Below are 25,447 nucleotides of genomic sequence, written 5' to 3' on the forward strand. Positions count from 1 at the left end.
TTGCTTTGACGGAGAAAGGTACAACGACAATTGCATCGGGAATCGAATTTCTTTGTTCACGCGGGATTTTCAGTCGACTTATACGCCGTGAAAATTGATTTTTACCAAATATCATAAATATACGTATATATTGTCACACCACACTTGGATGTATTATTAGGAAAGCACTTGTTTTGCTAGTACCTCTATCTTTTGTCGTAGTTTCTAATACAGTCTGCCAACGAGGGTAAGCACGCCATTCGGAGCGGTGTCGAGTATTGTTTGGATCTTTTCAGGTTCCTAGCATTGTTAGATCAAGAAGGAAAACTGATTATGATTAAACAACCCTGGAGATTCGCGTTGTGTTAATTTTTGCAAAATTGCTAGTGATTTCCAATTCATGAATGGTCGTTTTTAGTCCACGTTTTCGACGAAAGTCGTCAAAAATAAATAGAAAACGCGTCAGATTCATTTTAAAGCTTTTATTGATTGTCGATATGTCTACAGTGACGACGATATGAGCGTTTGTTATTTTTTCAGTCGATCCGAAAAAAAATCATAAAGGCAGGACGGTTTTCCCGGTGTTTTTCCACGTGCTGCCGAGTCTGACCTCAGCCTTAAGCTTTAATTGGAAATTTTAGCGATATACCAGATGTCAAAGTTTACCTTGAATTACGTACCGATTGCTGATGATGTTATTTGAGGGGAACCTGAGATGAAATACGTCATCTGTGTTCAAAATGATTCATTGCGCTTTCCGCAAATGAAATTTAATACCCTTGTGGATAAAATTAATTATCGGATACACACATAATAGCGTCACACTAATGACATGGAGGAATTGCGAGGCGTTTTTTCATTTCAGTTGCTCCAGTGAAACATGCAATTAATCAATCTCAACTTATTTCTGTTGATAAGCTTTACACATCCAAGACTTGCCAAGGTGATGGAGAGATGAAATCTTTTCAAATCAAAAGATAATAGTACTAATTGATTTTTCACGCTCATATATTTGAACCAATCTCATCAGCCAGTTACAAGCTTTGGGCATTCCTAAGTGAGCGCTTAAATGTCCCTACAGATAAAACTCAATTATGATTCCGGAATTTGCATATGTGCTCGTGAAATTTAATATATGTGAATGGATCAAAATCTGGTCGGCGACGATAGTTATTGCTAGTTTTATTCCCTATGAAATTTGATAACTTTAAATTGAAGTTTTAAGAAGATTCAAATTATGGTCACAATCCCATGACTGATCAATCAAATCAAAAACATAAAGATATGGAATGAATTAAACTTTACTGCAAATTATATATTTATCTGTATGTATACCTCTCTCTCAGTCTGTATTTATCCATGTATTTCTCCATGTTTATATCTATTGTTTCTATCTAGGTAGCTAGCTAGTTGGGTAGGAAGCTAGCTAGCTAGCTATCTAGCTAGCTAGCTAGCTAGCTATGTAGGAAGGTAGGTAGGTAGGTAGGTAGGTAGGTATTTATTTCGAAACACCTGACATCGCTTCTTGGTCTTCTGGCCAGAGGTCCATATATCTTTCTTTCATGAATATGACTTTGTTTGTGTACCGTCTATTTACTGTCTGTTCTGTGCTGTTTTGTGTCTATGTTTACAACTATTGTCTTGCGAATTCCGACCTACTGTCATAGGATTATGGATTGGTATGTATAGGTAGGTATTTACATGTAAGTAGGTATCGGTAGAGGTAGGTTGGTAGGTAGATAGGTAGACAGGCAGATAGGTAGGTAGGTAGGTAGGTGGTTACATGTAGGTAGGTAGGTATGTAGTAGGAAGGTAGGTAGGTAGGTGGTATTTAGGTAGGTAGGTAGGTAGGTAGGCAGATTAAGGAAGATGTAGGTAGGTAACGTGACATATAGGCAGGTACATGTAGGTAGGTAGTAGATAGGTAACGTGACATATAGGTAGGTATAGGTGGGTGTGCATCACGTTCTCGTATAATCGTATGGCTAAAACTAATACCAATAACCATGTTTTCTATTCGTTTCTTTTAGGTTCTTTCCATATAACAGTCTGGGTGTTTCTATTAGTTGTAGCAGTAAACATCACTGCAATATTTGTCTTCGTCTTCGAATGGTTTAGCCCTGGAGGATACGATCGGGATTTCAACCAGGGTAGAGGTAATTTGTGAATTCATCTACAGTAGCAATCTAGCTATTGTCCAAACTTTACCTGATAGAATGGCATAGTAGATGCAAGGATGCGAGTTTTGAGTTGAAATATTCGATGGCATATACTTTGTATTCTCTTCTTAACATTGGAGTGATTGTCAGTACGTAAACTCGCACAAGTCGGCCGGGTCACGTCGTTTGCAATGAGTCGGGTCATATCGAGGACATTTCAAAACAACTTCCACGTTTTCAACAGAAATCTGATAATGTGTAACTGGTCCACAACAAGACACAAACACAATTTGGCATTGTAAATACCCGTGACGTTTTCTTCCAGCTTCCAAATTCACCTTGGGCAGTTCCATATGGTTGATCTACGGGATTCTCTTCAACAACACGGTGCACAACAACGTTCCGCGAAGTTACACGGCCAAGTTCATGACCAACATGTGGGCGTGTTTCGCACTGGTTTTCGTCGCCATGTACACAGCTGATTTGGTGACACACATGATACAAGAGGACACCCATCGTATAGTAACCGGTTACACGGATAAAAAGGTAACACGGTTGACACGAACTATTTACGCCGTAATCAAAAGAGACCATCCCACAGAGACAGCGGTTTTGAACGCTTTGTACTAACAGTTTTAACATGTAGCGTTAGAATACATTTAAGCATTTGGGTGACTTGTTTGCAAATTAACGAGACAAGAGACTTTTTAAGTGTTTTTGAAGGTCCTTTTGATGTAATTTTTTTACAGCGTTTTTATCATATGTATATACTTACTTCATTTTCCTATTCTACTCTTTATACGTCTCTAAAATACTCAATCGTTTACTTGCAAACGTAGAGTAAGTATTGCCGCTTTGTTATTTGGTTACAAAGCAATCGTAATATCAGGAAGTTATTCCATTTTCATCGGTAACAATGCTGACTGTAAACATGTGGGTTTTGTTCATAGGCCTGTACACAGGGTATCCATCATGCTTTAGGGATAAGACAAGAAACTTCGGTTGAAGCAAAGAGCAATACAGTGAAAATTTAACAAAAGGTGTCATGTTATGGGCTGTCAAAATACAATTATGAAAGGGAACTTTTTTTATTGAGATGACACAAATGTTAGTGGTAATTTTGAATTTCAAGTAAGTTTTCGTTGATTTGATTTTCTAGTTCAAGAAATTGCATGATGAACTCGTTTTCAGCCCGACTTTCAAACTTTCCTAGACAAAAGTAGAAGCGAAAGTTCGATTTAAAGGCCGCGTACCGTATGCTACGTGGCAAAAATACCAAGTTTTAAATATTGCGTTGGGGTCAAAAAGTTACTTGTCAACATACTTATTTGTCTTTTGATCTTTTAAATTACAAAATCTTTTCAATCAAAGCAATGTTACCCAGTATTTTTTGCACTTTTGCTTGTTCCTAAAATATAGAATCTTGCACCATGTTGAAAGGGCATGTATAAAATCTGCGTTCAATCGCTATGCCCATGTTTAGTTCAGGAAGATGTGTTCAAGAGGTTCACTTTTAAAGTATAATCCTACTTTTCAAACACAGGTGAAAAACATCAGTGTGTCTTATTAATCTTTTAGCTGTACAAGATCAATTCCTATCAGTGCTGCTCAGACTTTGAGCCAGGAGAACATATGTAATGTCGTATATAACGCGATAAATGTTACCCCCCTCCCCAAACTGTTGGAACGTTCTGAATGGATTTTTCGACCGACTCGTTAATCAATTACTATTCAATTATTAATTGCTTTAGCTATCAAGTATAGCCATTCATAAAGCATCACGATGCATGTACGCGAAAATTGAACAGTATAGTGTGAGTGGGTTGACTCAGCTGAGAAGGAAAAGTAGATTACGCTAACATTCCGATAAACCCGCTACTCCTGTTAGATCAATAAAGAATCTGCAAACATTATGCCATCGGGTGCGGCAGTTTTATAATCTGCACTTCAATTTTACCTGGTTAAATAAAAGTTTTACTCGTAGACGATCAATTAATGTATAGCGATGAACAAGTGCTACTGTTTTCACCGTATCCCATTTTTTTGTGAGTTCGAATTATTGGATATTTTCTCCGTGCATTTTTACCGCCCCGATAAACGTCAAAAAGATGTAAACGTTGTGACGTCAAAGCAATAGAAGGCATTGTTAAGGCATGCTAACGATTGACGCGCATCATCCCCAGATACCAGCGAGATGAGAAAGTTGTCTTGGTTCTTTTAGTCGCGATACGAACTTTCCATCTACCTCAACGGGCTTCTTTATCATCACAGAAATACACGTCATATATTCCACAAAGGCAAATCTTAAGACAGAAACAAACCGATATATCATACGAAAAGGAGAGATAACTTCTGCAAAATAAGATCCCAAGGCGATTACCTCCGCCAACAAGGCGAGGTGGAAAACACGACCGCTGTAAACAATCATAAAGAAAACAAATGCCCTCCTCAGGGATTTGGTTGGATTTTTCATTCTCAGCAGATGTGATGACCGCAGAACTGATTACATAATTCATGCTTTGTACAGCACTGGGAACTCATTTAACTGAAATGAGTGGAGATGAAGATCTCCCAAGTGTAGGATTGTGTCTTCAGGTGTTTATTGCTTGCCCGGGGCGACATGTTCCCAGCATTATAGTGCTGGGCCACATATATTAGCATCGGTTAGGTGGCTTGCAGTCATGATTCATGTTCTATACAGCGTGGTGTCCATCGCTAAAATGTAGAATGAGATGAACAAGTTTAACGTATTCCCTCCCTTAGAATCTTCCCGTCAAGACAGAGAAGACAATCCCACCATTGTCTGACAATGTCATGTTTGTACGATTTAAATATTAAATATTTAAAGATAATTTGAATCCATCTCTCATTTGCTTACTAGATACCATGTGAATTCCTTGTTTCAGATCCAGAATCCCACAAACTTTCAACCGCCGCTGAAATTTGCCACCGTCGTCTCCAGCAGTGTGGAAACTTTGATCAAGAAAAGCAACCCTGAAATGCACAACTACATGAAAACATACAGCAAGCGAACATCGGCAGAGGCCATCAAGGCACTCAAGATTGGGTAAGAGGCATTCTAGTCATTAAACTACGTGCAACTTAAATGATTAATTGGCTCTAAATAATTATGCTGCAACACACCATACATACGGAAACAAATTTTGAAGGGAAGTGGACATGTCTTGTGGTGATAACTGGAACATGAAGATGAACAAAAGATACACAAGTGTACAAAGTTGCTGTGTATGTATGTATGTATGTATGTATGTATGTATGTATGTATGTATGTATGTATGTATGTATGTATGTATTATGTATTATGTATCTATGAATTTGAATGTTTGTGTGCACGAGTATGCACGTGATATACAGGTACATATATACACACGAGTCCATGTTAAGTATAGAATCTATGTAAGCAATGTTACTCATGTGCGAATCTGAAGATCGAATCAACCGTGTTACATGTACATGGTTTCGATTAGCGGCTGCGGCTACGACAAATTGTCAGTGACAATTTCAAATAAATAAAAAAAATAAATAAACTAACCAACAAAATAATGAATAAATAAAAAATTAACTAATAAATAAATAGATAAATAAATAATGAATGAATAAATAAATAAATATATAAATAAATAAATATATAAATAATAAATAAATAAATAAATAAATAAATAAATAAATAAATAAATAATAATAAATAAATAAATAATGAATGAATGAATGAATAAATAAATATTGTTTAATTCGGTGCAGTGTCCGTATTCCACTAAATACTAATACGATACCGATACAAGATATATCATAAACATGAAATTTTCGCAAACAGTAGATTCAAATAACATATTGAACACAAAAATCATTTAGAGGAGGTTTATGATCGCTAAATTTAGTGTAGTTTCGTACTTATAAATAAAACGAGCTATCGGCTTGCGTACGATTTATTTTTAACTCAGGGTATTGCGCTTTATGGAAAATGCAGTTATAGATTGAGCACGACATGAGAGAAGCACCGTAATAACTGTAAAACAAAATTACGCCTTCCAAGTTGTCTAAAATGACGTAACGTAAAAGAGTGAACAAATGAATTCTAATATAGCGGCTTATTCGCTTGCTTCATGTTTGTGTTCATATTTATCGTCAGATCATTAGTTCGAAGATCTTAAGTTCAGTGCACGCAAACGCAGGTGCAAAAATTGACACAGTATTGTTCATTTGTTTCACCGCTAGTTCTCTCCACTTTCATATAAGGCTCCTAGTTTCAGGTAGAAAAATTTGACTCTGCAGGCAGCTGGTTACCTTTTAAACCTTTGTTGTTGACAAAAAATCTTATAAAAATACCTTGCCCTTGTACATGTCCAAGGGGAACGCTAAGAGCGTATGGTGAGACAATGCGTCATTTAAGTTAACGAGTTGCCGGATGGTTATCACCATTCAGTCAACGTGGCGTTGCCAGCATGTTTTAAAGAATCGATCGGCCCGGGATCATAGCCAAAGATAAAATTTCTGAAACTCAAAGCATGTGATAATTAGGTGATCCTGTTGCTTGACAATCGCTATCGATTGAAACACCCCATGTTGTTTTATCGAGTGAACTCATTTCGCCATACATATACTTCGCACTACGAAGCCAGGAAACATTCTCTTTCGTAGCCATGTCATCCCATGAAAAATATCTGGGTCTAAAACGGAAATTTTAAAATAACGACTGGGGGAAATACCGTACCTCCAAATTTCCAACGGTTTAAACATGAGCTGACGCGAAGTCCAAATCAGACACAAAGTTGTATGATGTTTCGAAAATTTGGCAACATACTGCAAGATACAAGTCGAACTAGATAGTTAACAACATAAATCGGAATAACAAAATTTAAAGTGGTTGCCCCAATATATGGCATTATTATGAATATCAATATGAATAATATATTACCGACTCTGCCGACAAAAATCTTTAAATGGTTATTGAAAATGAAATGTCTTTCTGTCTAGATCGTGTCTACGTAATCGAACAATGATCGCATTCTACGTCAAACACATTACTTAACACTGCTTTTATTGCTAACGATAAATACAAAATATTCCAGACAGGTCATGTGTGAACATGTAAGTGATGGAATAATTATCACCAATCCAGGTCGAACATCGACCTTAATAGTGATATTATAGTTTTCGGATATGCGCAATATGGGAAAACAAAATAACACGTCAATTTAAAACAAGAATGGCGGAAAGTGTGGAGGTATTTACGTCAGGTGACCCCGCGAGGTCATGCTACGGTAGCGAAAGGGGATATATGGCGTACACAGTCCACGCCCCTATAAATGTTACCATATGGAAAAGTCTAACACTTTAACATTTCCACCCGCTGAGAGATAGCGACCTGATGGCATTCAGTGAACAGTGACAGACGTTGACCTTCAGCATTACAAGAAAACAGAGCGACAAATTTGGAAAGAAGAAAATAACAAAATCTGACCACTTGACGAAAGGATAATTGTCAGGTACAGTGTAGATAGAATTCTATCGATAGCAAATACATTTCAGGAACAGATACTATTGGAAATAAATTTTAAATTATACGACAAGGTCCAAACACGCGTTGACAGACTGAATAAAACTGGGCCAAATGTTCATCCTCAAGTTGGAAAACTGTGACTGTCTTAAGGCGTCCTTACTGGTGAATAATGCGAATATAGTAACTCAATAATGTTAAAATGTAATGCGAATTTAGCATGGGCCTTGTACTGTTCAGTGTACCCCACTGTCAGTTTTAATCTTTTGTCTGTATCTGTAAACCTAGGAAATATGTCAACACCAGTCTTATTGTTAACACGATTGGAACTAATTTGGGATAATCGGATCTTCCTGTTTTTCAAATTTCTCAAAAGTGTTAGATGCTGTACAGCTGAATGTTACAATATTACAAATTACTCATAAAAACAAGTGTGTAACTTAAAAAGAAAAGCAGATGAGATTACATTTGCAGATTAAGTCGACATTGCTTCACCATCCAATTATCCCAAATTAGTTCCAATCGTGTTTGTTGTATTTCTAAAAAGAAACTGCATCTTCGACATTAATGCAACGGCTCTTAGCTCGTCAACTTTGAAACAAAGTCGCAATGGACTGTATCATTAAGATTACCGGTGTATCAATGCAAAGCCTCGTTGAAAGACAAGACTTATGATACCGCATAGAAACTGAGTCTCGATAAATCAATATCAGCTACAAAATTTTAAAACCAGAAAAAAACTGTATAAGAAGTTACAGCACATTTGTCACACAAATGCATTGTACAACGGCGCTTCTGGAAAAATGCTATAATTTATCACATGTACACTCTATTCTTGTCACGAATATAGTGACGATAGACTATTTTCAAAGTCAAAGAATCGTGATCGAACGGGAAATGATATTACCGCCATATCAGGATGACCGGGGGAGTTGAAATACCCTGTAACTTTTTATTTTACGCGTGGTACACTTTGGTATTGCATTTTTAGCTTCCACGCATATCATGTATTTCTACATTTCTGATGATGCATGCTGAGAGGCAGAATTAAAATAAGAGTATTTAACCTTTGGATATGATAAACACTTTCTGCAATAAAGTAATATTCAACAGACGCTGAGATTGCCAATTAATAAGTTTCTGACTGTGAACGTTACCTCTCAAGATGTGCGCAATTTTCATCTCGAAGAATCGGATCTAAAATTCGAAAGATGAAATCTACCGGGCGTCAAACGTAAATACTAGAGCCCCTGTATGTAAGCATCAGTTATGTAAGAAACATGTGGATTAACTATTTGGTTTAAATAAGTAAAAACTGTAATATATCAATAAATAATACAATATCTAGGATTTGTAATGAAACACGTAAAATGTTCTCAGCGAAGAGATATGAAAATCGTCCGTGACGCATTTATTTTGCCAATAAAGCTTTAAGGAGATTCAAGCGAGATTACTGCTGATTAGAATGGAGAGAGGGTGCCTTTCTGTGAGGAATGACTTTTGGCTGACTAACTGGTTGACGTAGACGGACTTAAAATGTCAACCATTAGGTTTCATCAGCGTTTACTAAAACGGCATTGGCATACACAGACCTGGACACAGACATTTTGACAGGTGTCAAAACATATTTAAAAAGTCTATCTGGAACTTACGTTCACTGTCTATGTCACAGATCTGCCTGGTGCCTTTCAAAAATTCTTTAATTTTACACACACACACACACACACACACACACACACACACACACACACACACACACATATATATATAGATATATATATGCATAGATAAATGAATAAATATACATATAATGCTATTGATGCAACTTGATATTATCTATACAGATTTCAGCAAGGCTTTTGATAGAGTTGATCATGTTTCCTGCTCTACAAATTACAGTATTTTGGCATTCATCAGAATATTCTGAAATGGTTAAAAAGTTATTTGAATAATAGGCAGCAATGTGTCCTAGTAAATGGAGCAGCGTCGACTTGGTGCCAGATAACATCCGGTGTGCCACAAGGTTCCATTCTTGGGCCTTTACTATTTTTATTATACATAAATGACTTGCCGATGGCTGTATATATTCCGTCTATGCTGTTTTCAAACGATGCCAAACTTTTCAGTCGTGTTAAAACTCTTGATGATAGCAAGCACTTACAAAAGTCTGTAGATAAACTTGTTCAGTGGTCAAAAATTTGGCGCTTAGATTTGAATGCCAGCAAATGTAAGGTACTTACCATCACCCTAAAAAAGAAACCTATTAAGTTTAATTACCATGTGAATAATTGTTTGCTCGATCATGTTTCTCACATTAAGGATTTGGGTATCATTTTTTATTAAAAACTCACTTTTGTTCATCACATTGACTCTGTTGTAGGTAAAGCCAATCGCATAATTGGTCTCATTAAACGCAATTTTAATTTGATTACTCAAGTTGCTGCCCTTCGACACCTGTTTATTACTATGGTGTGTCAAATTTTAGAATATAATACACTCATTTTCAATTCAATTTCTGAGAGTCAGGCAAACCGTATTGAGTCAATTCAGCAACGTTTGCTTAGATATTTACATCATAAACAGGGATGTCACAGTGACTTTTCATCTCGGTGTAATTGTGACTATAACTTGCTCTGTAATCTTTTTAAAATTCAACCTTTGTTCTTACGTAGGAAACTATTTGATTGTATGTTTGTGCGTAAATGCCTTTCTTATCTTCTTATGACTCTACAGATTGTACAGGTTTTTATGGTCTATGCGTACCTAGGTACTCTGCTAGACATAGACCTCTATTACATATCCCTTATTGTAGAGTTGATGTTACAAAAAATGGTCTGATTGGACGTACGTCACGACTTTTTAATGATCTGATTGATAAGGTTTGCGATGTCGATGTTTTTGAAGAATTTCATTCAACTTTTAAAAGACATGTTAATTTGTTTTTGTCATTGTTTGATTTTTAGCGTACTTTTTTATTTGTTTTTTAAATTTTAGTGTATTTTTTTTTTATTTTCTTGCCAGTGTGTAAGTGGCAGCCTGATGGCGCTGTTGATGAGCAAATAAAATAAAATGGTTATAGTTATATGAACGGTTTATAGTTAAATATACATATACATGTATACATCGTAGAGTAATGTATATATATATATATATATATATATATATATATATATATATATATATATATATATATATATATATATATATACATGTATAGGATAAAGCCCGAGTACGAGGGCTCTTCTGGTATATAAAGTCCAACCCAACGATAAAATGTCGAGGCCGCAGGCCGAGACATTTTATCGTAGGGTTTGACTTTATATAGCAGAAGAGCCCGAGTATGAGGGTTTTACCCGACTTAACAACTATTGCCCCTATCTGATATATTTTCGTTTTCAATGTGTTAACCGTCGCCTTAGTCAATGTAACATGTTTAGCATATGAATTAAAACTTTTATTTGTGAAATAGCCTTCCAATGCCTTCCAAAGCCCTAGGGCACATTATATTAAATGCCCTAGGGCACATTACATTAAATGCCCTAGGGCACATTAGTTTATGTTTGTACCGCAGCAGATTTTTTGTTGCAGCTGGTTTCCGCTGCGTTTCCAAATTTGAAAAGCGTACCAGATGTCTACAGAATATGACATGTTCACTTTTGATTGGACAATACTTTACTATGGCGCTGTCATTCGTTTCTGGAATTTGGTGACCAAGGCTTTACGAGTAGATAAAACACCCTGAATTGAGCACTCTGATTGGTCAATCAACAGTAGATAGTTTTTAAATATATACATATATATATATATTATATATATATATATATCCGTATATATATCCGTATATATCCGTATATATCCGTATATATATATATATATATATATATATATATATATATATATATATATATATATATATATATATATATATATATATATATATATATATACATACCCCAGGACAGATGACTGACATATGTCTCTGACCATTTCATATTTATGAAATGATTGTACGGTATCAATATCTTGTGGTTATCATGTGGTTTGTCGGTTTCATTCACCATAACGCCCGTAGAAACAAGCAGCCACACGAGACAATTGTATGGATTTGTTTGAAACACGTATGTTTTGGGCTTATTTGTACGTAATCATTACATTTTCAAACAGACGGACGCATTCAACAGCTCCGACAAGTATACAATGGAAAGTAACAACATTACTGAAAGCGATTTCTATGATATGTATATTTTGATGATATTTAATTTTGTTCGTGCTTTTCAGGGAGTTAGATGCTTTCATTTACGATTCTGAAGTATTAAACGCCCTGGCAAAGAAAGACGATCACTGTGATTTGATCATGGTAGGCGATGTCTATGCCAGCACGGGATATGCCGTCGCGTTCAGTAAGGAGTCCCACTGGATTGAACGTTTTGATGACTTCTTGTTGATGTACAAAGACAATGGTGAGTGGCTACTATGACCAAATTATGTCGTAGTATCGGTAGTGACAATTTTATATGGTGACAGAGTAATCTGTTCTTCAGCAATTTTCTCATTCATGCTCGTTTTTCTCTTACGTACATGTAGGCGAGTTTTGAAAGGAAGAAAACGGAACGACAGATATTTTGATTACCCTAGGACCGATGACTGACACATGTCCCTGACCGTTTCAGATAAGAACAGTTTTGAAAAAAAGACTGGATGTTTCCTAACTCGTTCATTTTTCTTGGCATACTTTTTCTCTATTTTGGAGCGGTTACACAACACGCAGATAAAATCACACACACATACACACATACATGCATACATACATACATACATACATACATACATACATACATACATACATACATACATACATACATACATACATACATACATACATACATACATACATACATACATACATACATACATACATACATACATACATACATACATACATACATACATACTTCAATATCAACAATTTAATATCCTTCATAGGTTTTGTGCAGAAACTCAGCGACACGTGGATGGACAGTACCTGTGACACCAAAGGCGTACACTCTGCGGCTTCAAGACAAACCCTGCGTGTAGAAAACTTTGCCGGTGTCTTCTACCTCCTAATAGCAGGGATTCTTGTCAGCATTGTCGTCTTTACAGGTGAACACATCTGCCTCAAATGCTGCACCAATACACGCTTATTTAGATGCCGCAGTAAAAAGCGACAGTCGCTCTCTGTGCTTGTGCAGGTAAGTATTGCCTTTGTACTATAGCGGATGAAAAGAAAGAAATGGCTATGCTTATTGGGTCTGTACCAGAATAAGCCATTTTTCTCATAACAATGGAAAAAAAATTATAAACCTTATTCTAACGACCGACATTCGATGACTCGTCAGTTATCAAAGTTCTGCTTTAATATGGACTACTTTTTAATTTTACTTTTGTCACCTCCTTTGTTCCATTTTCAAACTTCGCCGTTCTTTTGTTCATATTTCCACGTCTGTTTTTAGCCACATTTCACTATCAATATCTTGCGGTTAAAATAGTACCCCGTTGATTATAGTGTGCTACCACTCTCTTAGTTATCCCACATCGAAGATCAACTGTTTAGGCATAATGAAAATATGTAAAATAATTTGGTGACGTATATTCTGAACTAAAGGCCTGAGTGAGAGTATATTTCTATATTGCGTAGGGTTACGATAATAGCCTGGCAGTTAACAGTCAGCAAAGTTTTAGTAGAAGATATTTTTTTTCAAACCCGCAACAGTACGACTGGGATATATAGGTGACAATTGGTTTCCGCAGAGACCGTTTTGTGATTCTGGGCTGAACCAGGTCAACAGTAATAACACAGCGTCGAAATACAAAAATACATTACGACAGGATTAGCATCAATAGTATCGAGGTACCCTATCCTCGATTATCCCTAGTGTTAGAAGTAAAGACATTGTTTAGTAGAATCAGGGGATGGAACACAACTAATCCCTTCATAAAAGTTTCAAAACATATAAAAAAGAATGCGGTTTAATAACGGAAGTATCTTTTATGTTATCTTCCTTCATCTCGGGTATTTGCATGCATCATCCTTGAGTCAGTCGTTAACTGTACTATGAGGGGAAATGGTTTGTCGCAAAACGAGCATATTTGCTGTGGAGTCATTGGGCCAAGCTGATCTCCAGGGGTACCTTCTCTCACAGTAAGTCTGTATTAAGCCTCCGATCCGAGAAAATTCCTTGCCCCTGAACAAGCTTTGTCGGAGAGGAAACACTAAGTCTTAATAGATAAATATTTCATCGGCTGAAGTCCTCTTGTGCTCCACAGATAACCCTGAGTCGAGCACGTGTCGGTTTTGCGGCTCTTTGAGAGATGAGTCATTTGAAATGTCGGGAAGGGGTTCGATGAAGTGGATAAAAGTATTCTCAGCCGTTTACGATAGAATTTTTAAATGCTATACTATATGATGCATTACTTTTGGTCTAGAAGAGACAAAACAATTCTATGCAAGCCATCATTATCATAAAATTCATCACGAAGGCAGGCTTTTGTACTTCAAAGAAAAAAAGCATCATAGTTTTTGTCATCTAACGACTAACATTTTGTTCGAAAATAAACAATCTCCCTTATTTATAAAATGGCTCACCCCTCACTGTAAAAGTAAATTGCCTTGTCATGACAAATCATTTGCTAGTAATGGTTCACTCAGAAAACAAATAGAATATTGAACATTAAGCGTAAGTAACAAGCGAATAACTCCTCGCCTTAAGGTTCCAAACTGGGCCTTGAAAGCGAAAGACAATCTTTTGAATGCTCAAACTTTAATAAATTAACTTTACTTTAAACCATTCTCTTTCAAGTTCAAAATCAAGAACAAAAATCACTGATCACCCTGTAAAGTTTGGTTATAGAGAAAAAATATTACCCATTTTAACCGATAGTCAAAAATCAAAATGGCTGCATTCCTATGATCCCTATTGGGAAAAATACAATTTTCGATTTCCGAAAAACGACAACGGTGAAAAATTGTTCTCCCTCGAGTGATTTAAAATGAGCTCCCACAAGCGGTAGACCAGAGAAGTCACTTTAAAAAAACTGAGATGTTTGACCCAAAGCGACATTCTAACTTAACATTACAAAGAAATCGAATCCTAGGGGTGGAATCTTTAGGAAAGAGTGGAAAAAGTTGCTGCAGGGGCAAAAATTGTTAAAAATACAAATATGACGGATTGCTGCTATCGAAAACAAAATATGTATACAGCTCCATCTGCTGTAACCTCTGATCTACTTTCTATACTTGGATATTATGTTCGTAAAATGGAGTTTCTTGTTCTACTTCCGAAATTTTATCATAATATCCTAGAGTTCAACATTTCAATAAAGCAGATATGTAATGCCCAACATTATCGTGGAATATCAATCTATATCCGGACTAGAATTCATTTATCGACGACAGCATTTCGCGTAATGGATTAATACTGCTTTGTGTTGCCAAGGCTATGCCTTTGAATTTCAACACACTGTAGGAAGAAGACGAAGAAAATGGACTTGTTTTTAGGACAATCCAAATATAGAGTTTCAAAAATAACCAGAATATCATCATAAGTTATAGCTCTAAGCTGCTGTCCCTATAATTGGATAAAACTGAAAGAGAGGGCAAAATTCCTGGCCAAAATAACCTTTGCATGCTAACTCCAGAAACAACATGTCACATCTTGGAACGCGAAAAAACAGACTGCATGCCCTCAATCATAGATCTGATGGTCCATCTCTTGAAGTCGATACTGACGCTTTTACTAACCTTTTTCCTAACTTATCCAGATAGTAGCGCAGAATATGTCAATGTCGAAAACAAAACCGACCAAAGAACCGGAGTGTCATAACTTAGCATGCCTAAAGCAGTGCTCAGAACTGAGACAAGTAAGGCGAAGAATACGTGAATTGGAAGGAACCTTGTCACAATGGTGAGTCGAGATCGCTTTTCCAGTTGGCTGTTTTTTATTTTACAGCAAGTTGTGGCATACAAACTAGTATTAGTAAGTCAGTCAGTCAGTCTATAAGTAAGTAAATAGATAAATGGAAAGATAGATAGATGAAAGATAGATAGATAGAGAGACAGATAAATAAATAATAAACAAATAAATAAATAAATAAATAAATAAATAAGTCGTTGTCTTATATTATTAGCTGCATGCTATTCGACAACTATATATCGTACGAACTGGGGTATTATACAAAACGAATATCGAAGGCTGAAGATCGAAGACCGAAGATCATCGAAGATCGAAGATTAAAGATCAAATTCGATACTCAGTACATACACAATGAATTTGTTTTAATTAGTTAAGAATCAAATAGTGAGTCTTAACTAGTAAACAGACAAAATTCGGAAGTCAAACGTACTTGCACTTAGAGGGCGAATGTGTTTTTTGTAGTTTTTGTGGGGCGATCTACAAAACGACGACCCTGCTATAACTTTTGATGTTATACGCAGATTGCAATCGGATTTGTTTGAATTCACGTAGAATGTATCAGGAAGTTGATATCTGGATAAAAAAAGAAAAGGAAAATGGAAAGAAAGCCTGAAATTATATAATAATGCCAAACGTAGCAGTAGTTATATGGAGTGCACAAAGACTTCATTCTGTATAGACTGGGTAGGGCTAATCTACAAAATAAAATGAAGGGACTTAGAAGAAGTTGGGGAGATTAGCCTTGCGTGTAAAACATGATGTCGTGTTTGTTTAGCGTCTATATTCTGTACATTTATTGTTCAGATCTTTGCCTGTGTTATGAGAATTGAATTTGATCTTTGGTCTTCGATCTTCGATCTTCATTTTGTACACTACCTGATAACTTGGACTAACTGCAACTAATAGGCTGGGTGGTTTCATAAGGTATCGGCATTCAGGGTGTGTAACTTTGGGCTCAGAGCCGCTATTAAATAATTTTTCAATCACAGCCACCGGGCTCTGGAGGAGTATAGCTAATCAGCTGCTCCTATATGGAGCAATACTAGAATTATAATTCTGAGCTGATTTCGCTTCGTTAGCATCTCTGGAAATACTGACCATTTTATTCGCAAAGAAGGAGTACTGACAGTACAAAATAGCTGTAATGTCAAAATAGAATTTTTGGTCGAAGAGGAAAGTTGCTGTTGTTTAGAGTTGTCGTCTGTTTCTTTCATAAAAGGTCCCCGTACCCACAAACTCGAACTGCCGCCGTACTCGAAAATGGCGAAGAAGCGATTCCCGGGTCACCAGTTACGCCCTCTCGTGGTCGGAGAAACACATACGCTGAAGCCGTCAGCGAGGACGAATTAGTTCCATTGGATTTCACAGAAGACACACTTCCGAATAATGTCTTCCACGTGCAGAGGAACAGAGCAGAAAATTTTAACAATTTTACGAAGCCTAATCACAAGAAAAGTTCGCGGCGTCTAGCGAACAAGCAGCAAAACAGAAACGCGGGGAAAAAGCGAAATAAAAGAGAAGTGCTCGGTGGTCTACTGGAACGATCTGAACTTATCCCGCTCAATCCTGCGGCAAGCGACAGTGGAAGTGTGAACTTAGAAACAACGGTGTAAAAAATGTACTTGGAAGAGAACGAATTGAAGTATCTGAAAATTAAAGAAGGCACATCTTAAAACCTACTGTCGCAAAAATTGTACTTGTCATAGCAATGCCAGTTTGATATCTTCCATAATAATGTCATCTCAGATAAAAATGCGATTTTCATATTTGTTGAGAACTAAAAACGCTCGGACCTCTTAACAATTGTCAAATATTATCACAATTGACCTCATTTTATGCCATTGTCAATGTTGGTTAATTTCTAATAAACGAAAATTTTGGGGAAGTCTCGTGTGTCAGTCTTTGACCGAGCAAATAAGATAAGATAAAATGTTTCGGTAGATTTTTGACCCCTGTTTTTTAAGTATTGATTTTGACCCTCCATTTTATAGTGAATGTATTTTTGGCGCCAGTGTTTGGACTAAAATTTAGAACTTTGACCATTGATTTTACGGAAAATTGCAGTTTGTACTTTGCACTTCGAACTGTCTAGAATACATCGCTAAAATTTGAGGTGAGTGCCCCTTCCGGGCCCCGTCCCCAGGATAAATATACTCCAAAATTTCGAATTTTCTCGTAAATCTCCCGCTGTGTTCGTTTTATGGAAACCGACGACATTGAATTGAATTGCTGGAACAGGATATAGTTTACAAACGTTAGCGAAGATTCATGGTATATTCTAAAATTTTGCATATTGATTCAACGTCAAGGTCAAACAATGACAGATATCTCATGGGGAAAAAGTATCACAGCCTGTTGTAGGTAAGCGTGCCACCGCGCAGAGAGAGAGAGAGAGAGAGAGAGAGAGAGAGAGAGAGAGAGAGAGAGAGAGAGAGAGAGAGAGAGAGAGAGGATCTATGATGATTCTGCCTCGGCTAAAAATTGCACGTTTTGATTTACGATGGCTGCCCTGATAAAAAAAGACAAACGTAAACAAAAATTGACAGTATTTACGTTGTAGTATCAAGTTTCTTACAGTAAATAGCAACTTATCGTACACAAACAGTCCATTGTTCACGGGGCGTGGTCACAGTCAGAACCAACCGAGTGACTTCGAAATGAAATTAGTTCAGTAAAACAAGAGCAAAATTTATATTTCTTTTTCTCTCGAGAAACTTAAGATAAAACATACGTGTCCATATTACGGTGATACGATCCCTGTGGCGTTTTAAATCGTAATTGATGTCATCATTATATTTCGTTCAAAGTATTCCGTTTCTGACACACCAGTACTATGTGTCAAGCCTCGTGGAAAACACTGTTGTTTTGCAACTGGCTCATACATTAATTTTAACTCCCTGTAGAACGTTATTAACGGCAGGCGCATGCGTGTTCTTTCTGCCCTAACTTCATGTGCAGATACGATATCGTAAACGATATCATTACACTTCCATTGTGAATCATGTATGTTCGTTTATCAAATATTCATCAAATATCGACACTTCGTTCTAAAATTTCGGGAACTTAGATATATACGCAGATACCGTCACGCATGGTGCACCATCATGTGGTGTCAATATTGCTTGCAAACAAGGGAAAAACAAGAATCATTTATCGGCAAAGACACCATATTTGGTAATTTGTTTTAATATGAAACATGAGAGAATCCCAATGTTTTAACATAATTTTCAATCGTATGTGTGATAACATCGGTACTCGAACGCTACCTGTAGGTACGAATATTAGCTCATAAGTAATTCAAAGAATATTTCCTCGACAAAATGATAATTACTTCTATTTCATTTCCATGGGCTTGGAGGAAATACTGCCGAGAATGGCCAGGATAGAATGGTAACGCATAGCCAAGGCAAGAGCATGCCTCTGGGAGTACAGCATTGTTCTTATCAACTTCCTTGTATTCGGTTGCAATGACTCTTGCAAACGTTTCTCTCTAATGTTAGAAAATATCTTGAAACTTGCAATTAGCTCGACACGCCTTCTGCGCATTTTCCCGCATCGCTCCAAACAGTTTTGTTAGAATTCTCTATTTATTTGGAAATGGTGCTAAATTCAGTTGATCACTGTACAGTAATAACCGAAATAACCTTCACAGTAGAGACTTTGCTTTTCATCTTTCCCTCATCTCGTCTGAATGCGCAGTACTGTCACAGTGATCAAACCGCATGATGCATTGCGACACAAGTGAGCACTTGACGATAATTTCACTATGGTAAACCACGCTGATGAAACATTTTGGCTATTATACGTCCATATGGCGAGTCTCCGCTGTCTCTTACGCACTGAAGAATCTAAACCTACGTATGTAGTTAGATTGTTTTTCACTAATCATCGATGACACGACAAATGTCAGTCAAACCCTACACGAAAGATGGGCACGATTTTTGACGACCGTCATGGTACAAAAGACAGAAGGCGATTGACGAATCCTATAAACGACGACCTTATACACCATTGAATCTATTTGGACCTCATTTCGTGATGCCAGATTCTATAGTCAACAGCGCCCCTTATCGGCCACATATCTTTTACATCTAGCGACAGACAAGGCATGTGCTCATTTCCTGCGTTTCGGCGTTATACATGCACTATCTCACCTATTTGTTTCCTCCAAGTCCCCAAGATTATTTAAGCCTTGTCCATTGTTTTATTCGTTCTATTCAGTTTTTTGACCGAAAACTCCCGTTTTATACTCCATGTGCCAACGTGAAAATGACTTGAATTTTTGTTTATAAATGTAAACGTATTGTGTTCTTTATTGTGCATGTGTCTGTCTGTCTGTCTGTCTGTCTGTCTGTCTGCATGTGTATAGGTGTGTATGTATGTAAATATGCATCTATGTATGTATGTATGTATGTATGTATGTATGTATGTATGTATGTATGTATGTATGTATGTATGTATATGACATTCGTCTATGTATGTATCTACGTATCTGTTGCATGGGATATCATACCATGTGAGGGAGTACCTGCCAACCACTGCACATGCAGGTATGTATAGTACGATGCTGGGTGGGAGACAAAAGCCTCAGAGCGATTGATCGATCAACGAAATGTACACGGGCATGGCATTTCAAACACAGTTAGACTGAAATGTACGCACAGCAGGGATACTCCGATGATCTCCAATGACGCAATGATAGGAAATATTAATGAACCTATGCTACGCATTTGAGATCCTCCTAGTGCTCACTAGAAATCCTTATTCCGCTCTCTGGGTCGTTTCTCACTGCGATACAGCACGGATTAGATATATTTATTTGATGATTACGTATATCATCTATTATCATATCACAGCTTTGTCAATACCACTGGATTTTGTGATGTCATTCCCCAGATTATCACTAGAAATCATGGAAATGAGTTGAAATGATTTCGTCATTCGAATGAAATAAACTAGGTCACCAACAACAATGCACACACCCGATAATCAAGTCCGCCTAACTGTGCATCAACCGAACGAGTGGCGAGTGACTTTTTTGAGTAGAACAGCTATATGATTACAAAGCATTTTTTTGCAATCTCTAAGATTGAGGTTGGTTTGGCAGATAAGTTAGGATATCGATTACTCTACGTGTTGTTATATATTACGGTCTTCTTATTTTCCACTAAAAATGAACTTAAAACCCCACTAGCTGTATCTTTTAGCATTATTTTTATGATTTTATTTTCTAGCCAAAACAAGTTCGTGATAATGTACTAATTTAGGTGTGTGTATATAAATAACCATCCTCTTGTATATGCAATTTTGAACGAGATAAAGATTACACAGCGATTAATCGTAGCCCCATGTGGAAAGCAAAAACAGTGGATACTGTGCATATCTGCACTGAAATCTTCATATAAACTGTACAGAGTAGTCCAATGTAATGCAAAGGGGGAATGTTTTCAACTGTGACAATGTACATTGTTTCCTTTGTAATATTACAAACTTTTGAAAATGGCGGGAAACCAAAATGAACATTAAGATTTAAATTTACTTGTCAAATTTTTCACAAATAGATAGTTTCCTAATGCCGCAGTAAAAAGCCCATATCCCTTCAGATGGTAGAATTCAGAGAAAACCAGGAGACAATAGGAAGATATTTTGAGGTCAAATTTCAAGAGTTACAGCTATAGTGGGGCTTTAAATAGTCATGGTACAGATACGGTGGCGGATTATTCTAATTACTGTATGGCACGTCCCTAGGATGTATTGCTGTGGATGAGCATAATTGCTTTCACTGTGCGATGAACATGGATGATCCTAATTAATTATTTATTAATTCGCTGGGCTATGAAAGAGGCAGCATAAAATTAATGGCATCATAGACTGTTCTTGAAGTAATGACGTCTTTAAAATACGTGCGAACGGGCCAGATGTTATACAATGCAAGTGATAAGATCTATTCGTATAATTTTCCGCGGGGAAAACGACATTTGGCATGACGGCAGCTCGGCGCCATTCATGAAGAGAGTCTGCTGTAATTGCCCGCGGTGTAACAGTACTCCTTTCAAATTTGTATTCATCACGACACGACAATATTCTTATTTTCCTTGGCAGCACGCGTCAAATTAATAACATTACACCTGCAAACGCTCAGTACATGTACGTTCTTGACATGTGAAATCAGCACAGAAACTGTATTCATCCCAAGATATGATTTCAATTTGCCTTTGATCAAAAGATTGTAAAATGCTTCACTGCTATTCATGGTGTTGCTCATATGTCGTACGTTAAGGAAGGTACAAATGAACATAAACGTCAAATACTGACATGACCTTGTTTACAAACTACATTTCATACTATGACGGTATATATATATATATATATATATATTATATATATATATATATATATATATATATAAGTATACAGATGTTCTCGTGCAAAATTACAGTGCTCGATGCCAATGCAGATCGTTATAACACAAATAACAAATTACTTAAATAAAATAAACTAGGTCATATATATATATATATATATGTGTGTGTGTGTGTGTGTGTGTGTGTGTGTGTGTGTGTGAAATATAATAAACAAATGTGCACAGTTAATTAATGAATAAACAAAATATGCACAGAAATAAGTACACGGACAAGAGCATAAAATTTCTTTCTTTTACTTCTCTTTAAATATTGCGTTGAGTTCCTTGTATAGAAGCATTCAGCCTGACAGATTTACCTTTCCAAAAGTGATTTATCACGTTGTCGTCGTCAAGTCCCGGTTGTATTTATACAAAAGAAAGTACAGTATTTGTGCGCGAGAAACAAAAAAAAAAATTAAAATTGGCTAGAGACTTAGAACCTCCATACGCGGAGGATTTTATAACGCAGTATGATTGTCACCGCGTCCTTGGCCCTGCCTAATATAGTGTTGTAAAATAGGACAGGTGGCTGTAACAGACTATCTCTCGAGTCACGATCGATCTTGTTCGAGAAGCTGGGCTCCTCCTCTGGCTGAAGCGTCACTTGAATCGTAATTTGTTGACGAATCAATCATATGCAGGGCCATGCATAAATGATTGCTCCATCCTAGGCAATATGTAATATGAGTGGATGTCATTATGGAAACAATGTTTCCCTGACTGCGTTCTGGCGAGATTGCCGCGAGGATTCCAAAATGAATCGATAAGAACGTGGCAATTTGTTTTCACTCATATATAACCGAATGTACTAGTCAGAATTGTATTTAGGGGAATATCGACGCCAAAACAGATTACAGAGAAAGGGTTTCGATCTAGCTTCTCAGTGACTCATCGCGATTTGTCGTGCCACAATAAAAATGCGGTTATTTTCACCCGCCGGCAGCAAGTAATTGCATTAAAGCTAAGATATTCGCCCCTTTGTCCCCAAAGTATATCTGTTTAAAAGTCAATCCGCGTAAAAGAAGTCGGTCAGTACAACAGCATTTACTGAGCAACTGTTGACGCCTGCATCAGTAATACATATTGCTTCAGAATCTTTGAAACCTCGAAATATTTATCATATATTACTATTAAACATTTTAGCTAAACAAGGATTTTTGAAGATAATTTGATTATTTCGTAATTTCTGAAGAAACTATATTTTGAAAATTCTACATTTTGGCTTTTCGTCGGTGCAAAATACACGCCAAATCTGACGTAAGAAAATAGAAAATTTATTTTATCATCTCTGTTAATGTCAGATCGTGGGACACAGTTAAGTTAGTAAATCTTCTGAGTTTGAAATTTTCTGACATGATTCGCACACCATGGCGTTCCTTAAACTTGATTAATTCACGTGTTCAATCACAAGAAACTTTAACGCCAGTTTTTAATCTTTTTCATCGAAAACATGACAAAAATTGATGATAAAGTGCAGTCACAGAAACCTTTGGTTTTATCAAAATAAAATGATATACGGATTTGGCACGCTTTTGAGTTTTCCTTTCTCGACTTTTTCCGCAGTAAACTGTTGGACAATCGGTCCGAAAATCATAAATTGGTCAACGGTCTTACGTGAAAACTTCGAGTCGTCTGATTCAAGAGAAGCGCGAACAACTCAAAGCATCCGCCGATCACTTCATATTACTATACAGGAAGCAAGTTTCAACAGACCTATTGTACACTTACGAACCAGGTCATATGATGCCGTGCATGTTGGGACTTTTTCTGTAACTCCACCATGAGTATCTTAGGCTTTTTGTATACCTTGCATAATTGAATAAATTAAATCGGGCATATTGACGGGATGTCATATTTGAAATGCAAGTAAGATAAACTGGAGCGCCCTCCATGTAGATACCTGAGTTCTGAAAACGTTATGGAAGAAACGGCACTTAAAATTGACGAGGTGAAACCAGGGACAGTGATTGATTCAACAATTCGGCTGCACTGTGGACTATTCTGTATCCCATGGTATTCATGAACTCCCTGCAGGACCCGGTATTTTGAATAGCCTCAGCCAAGTCGAAGGTCACCTTCCGTCTCCAACTCTCGGCAGTTTGCCCGGAGTTTCTCCTGGTGCTGTAGATGTAGTTCAAATCTCTCTCATTATCGCCGATGTTAGTGTTCACGTCCAGCCACCTGAGAACATTGCCGTGCATGCTGACGCCCAGGAATGAGTAGATCTTCGCGGCCATCCCCCTAGGATCGTACGCAGCGTCTTCGTACCGGATGACCATGTGTCTTCCTCTGGGGAACCAGGGCTGTTGGCCCAGCAGGTAGTTGCGCAACATGCTGTCGCAGTATGCCTTTAACCTGTCCCTCAGTCCTGGATTCTTATTGAAGTGGTCCACGGAAAGGACTCTGTCTGCTACCCTCTTGCTTATCACCTGATAGTTATTCAAGTGGAGGGGCATCACTGATGACATCATACCCCTAGGATCCCGCACCACGTTCAGGACCCTCAGATTAACCTCGGGGTCCGCCATTAAGTGCGTGAACATACTCAGATCTCTGATTCTGATGATTTTCACGGCCCTGATATCGTACTTTCGACAGGATTTGGTGGCACCGTCGGCGGAGATCCGTTTGCATGATTCCCAACCGTACCCGCTCAATTTCAGTTTGCAGTTGTCTTTGTTGACCCATGCCTTTACATAATCCAACCGCGACGGAGGCGCGAGTGAATTATAGAAATCTAAGTACTTTTTCAGGTCGGGAGAGGAGAAATCGCACGCATAGAAGTCCCTGAGTTGATTCGCACCACGAAAGGGCAGAGTTGGAGCACCGTCTTTCAGCATTAGCTGCTTAATGGGTTCAAATGCGTAGAGGACTTTGGGGTTTCTATTCAAAATCTCTCCAATAAAACTCGAGCCCGTTCTCATGCTAGCTAAAACCAAAACGTTTGTTTGCGGCGTGCTCTGAACGTGGTTGTAGTGTGAATAAGGATTGCCATCTATCATCGACAAAATGTCGTCCTCGCGTCCTCGAAGCGTTTTCAGTAATTCAGTGATGGAGTCATTCACTTGTCTGTACTGCGCCTCAGTCATGTTCGAGCTTTGTTTCAGATCAGTTAATTGCTCCTTCAAATCAGATATGGCGTCCTCCACGAAGGCCAGATGATCTGCCGCGGCAGCTGCCGCGCTCTTTCCGTTTAACTGCTGCGCCATACTACGGGGGGACGTAACTGTCGCCTTCGCACGCCGATGGACGAAGATTATGAAGAGAATGTTCGAGAAGATCAACAGAAACAGCAGGAACGGGCGATTTCTGGTCCATTTTGATACGGCTTCCCGAGGCGACGACGGCATAATTCCCCCTGTCTCCGAGGTCGATCAGGATCAGTCGTCACCGCTGACAATGGAAAGAAAACCATCGGAAGATGTAGGCGTACACA

The 25,447-nt window shown here is 37.5% G+C and overlaps 2 protein-coding genes across 4 annotated transcripts in view; one reads left to right on the forward strand and one right to left on the reverse strand.

Moving 5' to 3' along the window:
- LOC139151159 (glutamate receptor ionotropic, NMDA 2A-like) overlaps positions 1-17,493 on the forward strand; it is a 90,314-nt gene extending 72,821 nt beyond the window's left edge. For all 3 annotated transcript variants that reach the window (XM_070723748.1, XM_070723749.1, XM_070723747.1), the window contains 7 exons: positions 2,010-2,135; positions 2,464-2,684; positions 5,045-5,205; positions 11,935-12,116; positions 12,640-12,887; positions 15,457-15,599; positions 16,828-17,493. In XM_070723748.1, coding sequence (XP_070579849.1) covers positions 2,010-2,135; positions 2,464-2,684; positions 5,045-5,205; positions 11,935-12,116; positions 12,640-12,887; positions 15,457-15,599; positions 16,828-17,221 — 1,475 coding nt within the window. In that variant the 3' untranslated portion in view covers positions 17,222-17,493. The remainder of the gene's footprint in view (positions 1-2,009; positions 2,136-2,463; positions 2,685-5,044; positions 5,206-11,934; positions 12,117-12,639; positions 12,888-15,456; positions 15,600-16,827) is intronic.
- Positions 17,494-23,945: 6,452 nt separating this feature from the next.
- On the reverse strand, positions 23,946-25,220 carry LOC139152244 (carbohydrate sulfotransferase 1-like). The gene has a single exon (XM_070725386.1). It carries the CDS (start codon positions 25,218-25,220, stop codon positions 23,946-23,948), a length of 1,275 nt encoding a protein of 424 aa, XP_070581487.1.
- Positions 25,221-25,447: the final 227 nt, after the last annotated feature.

This window comes from Ptychodera flava, chromosome 15 (assembly GCF_041260155.1).
Source record: "Ptychodera flava strain L36383 chromosome 15, AS_Pfla_20210202, whole genome shotgun sequence".
Classification (NCBI taxonomy): Eukaryota; Metazoa; Hemichordata; class Enteropneusta; family Ptychoderidae; genus Ptychodera; species Ptychodera flava.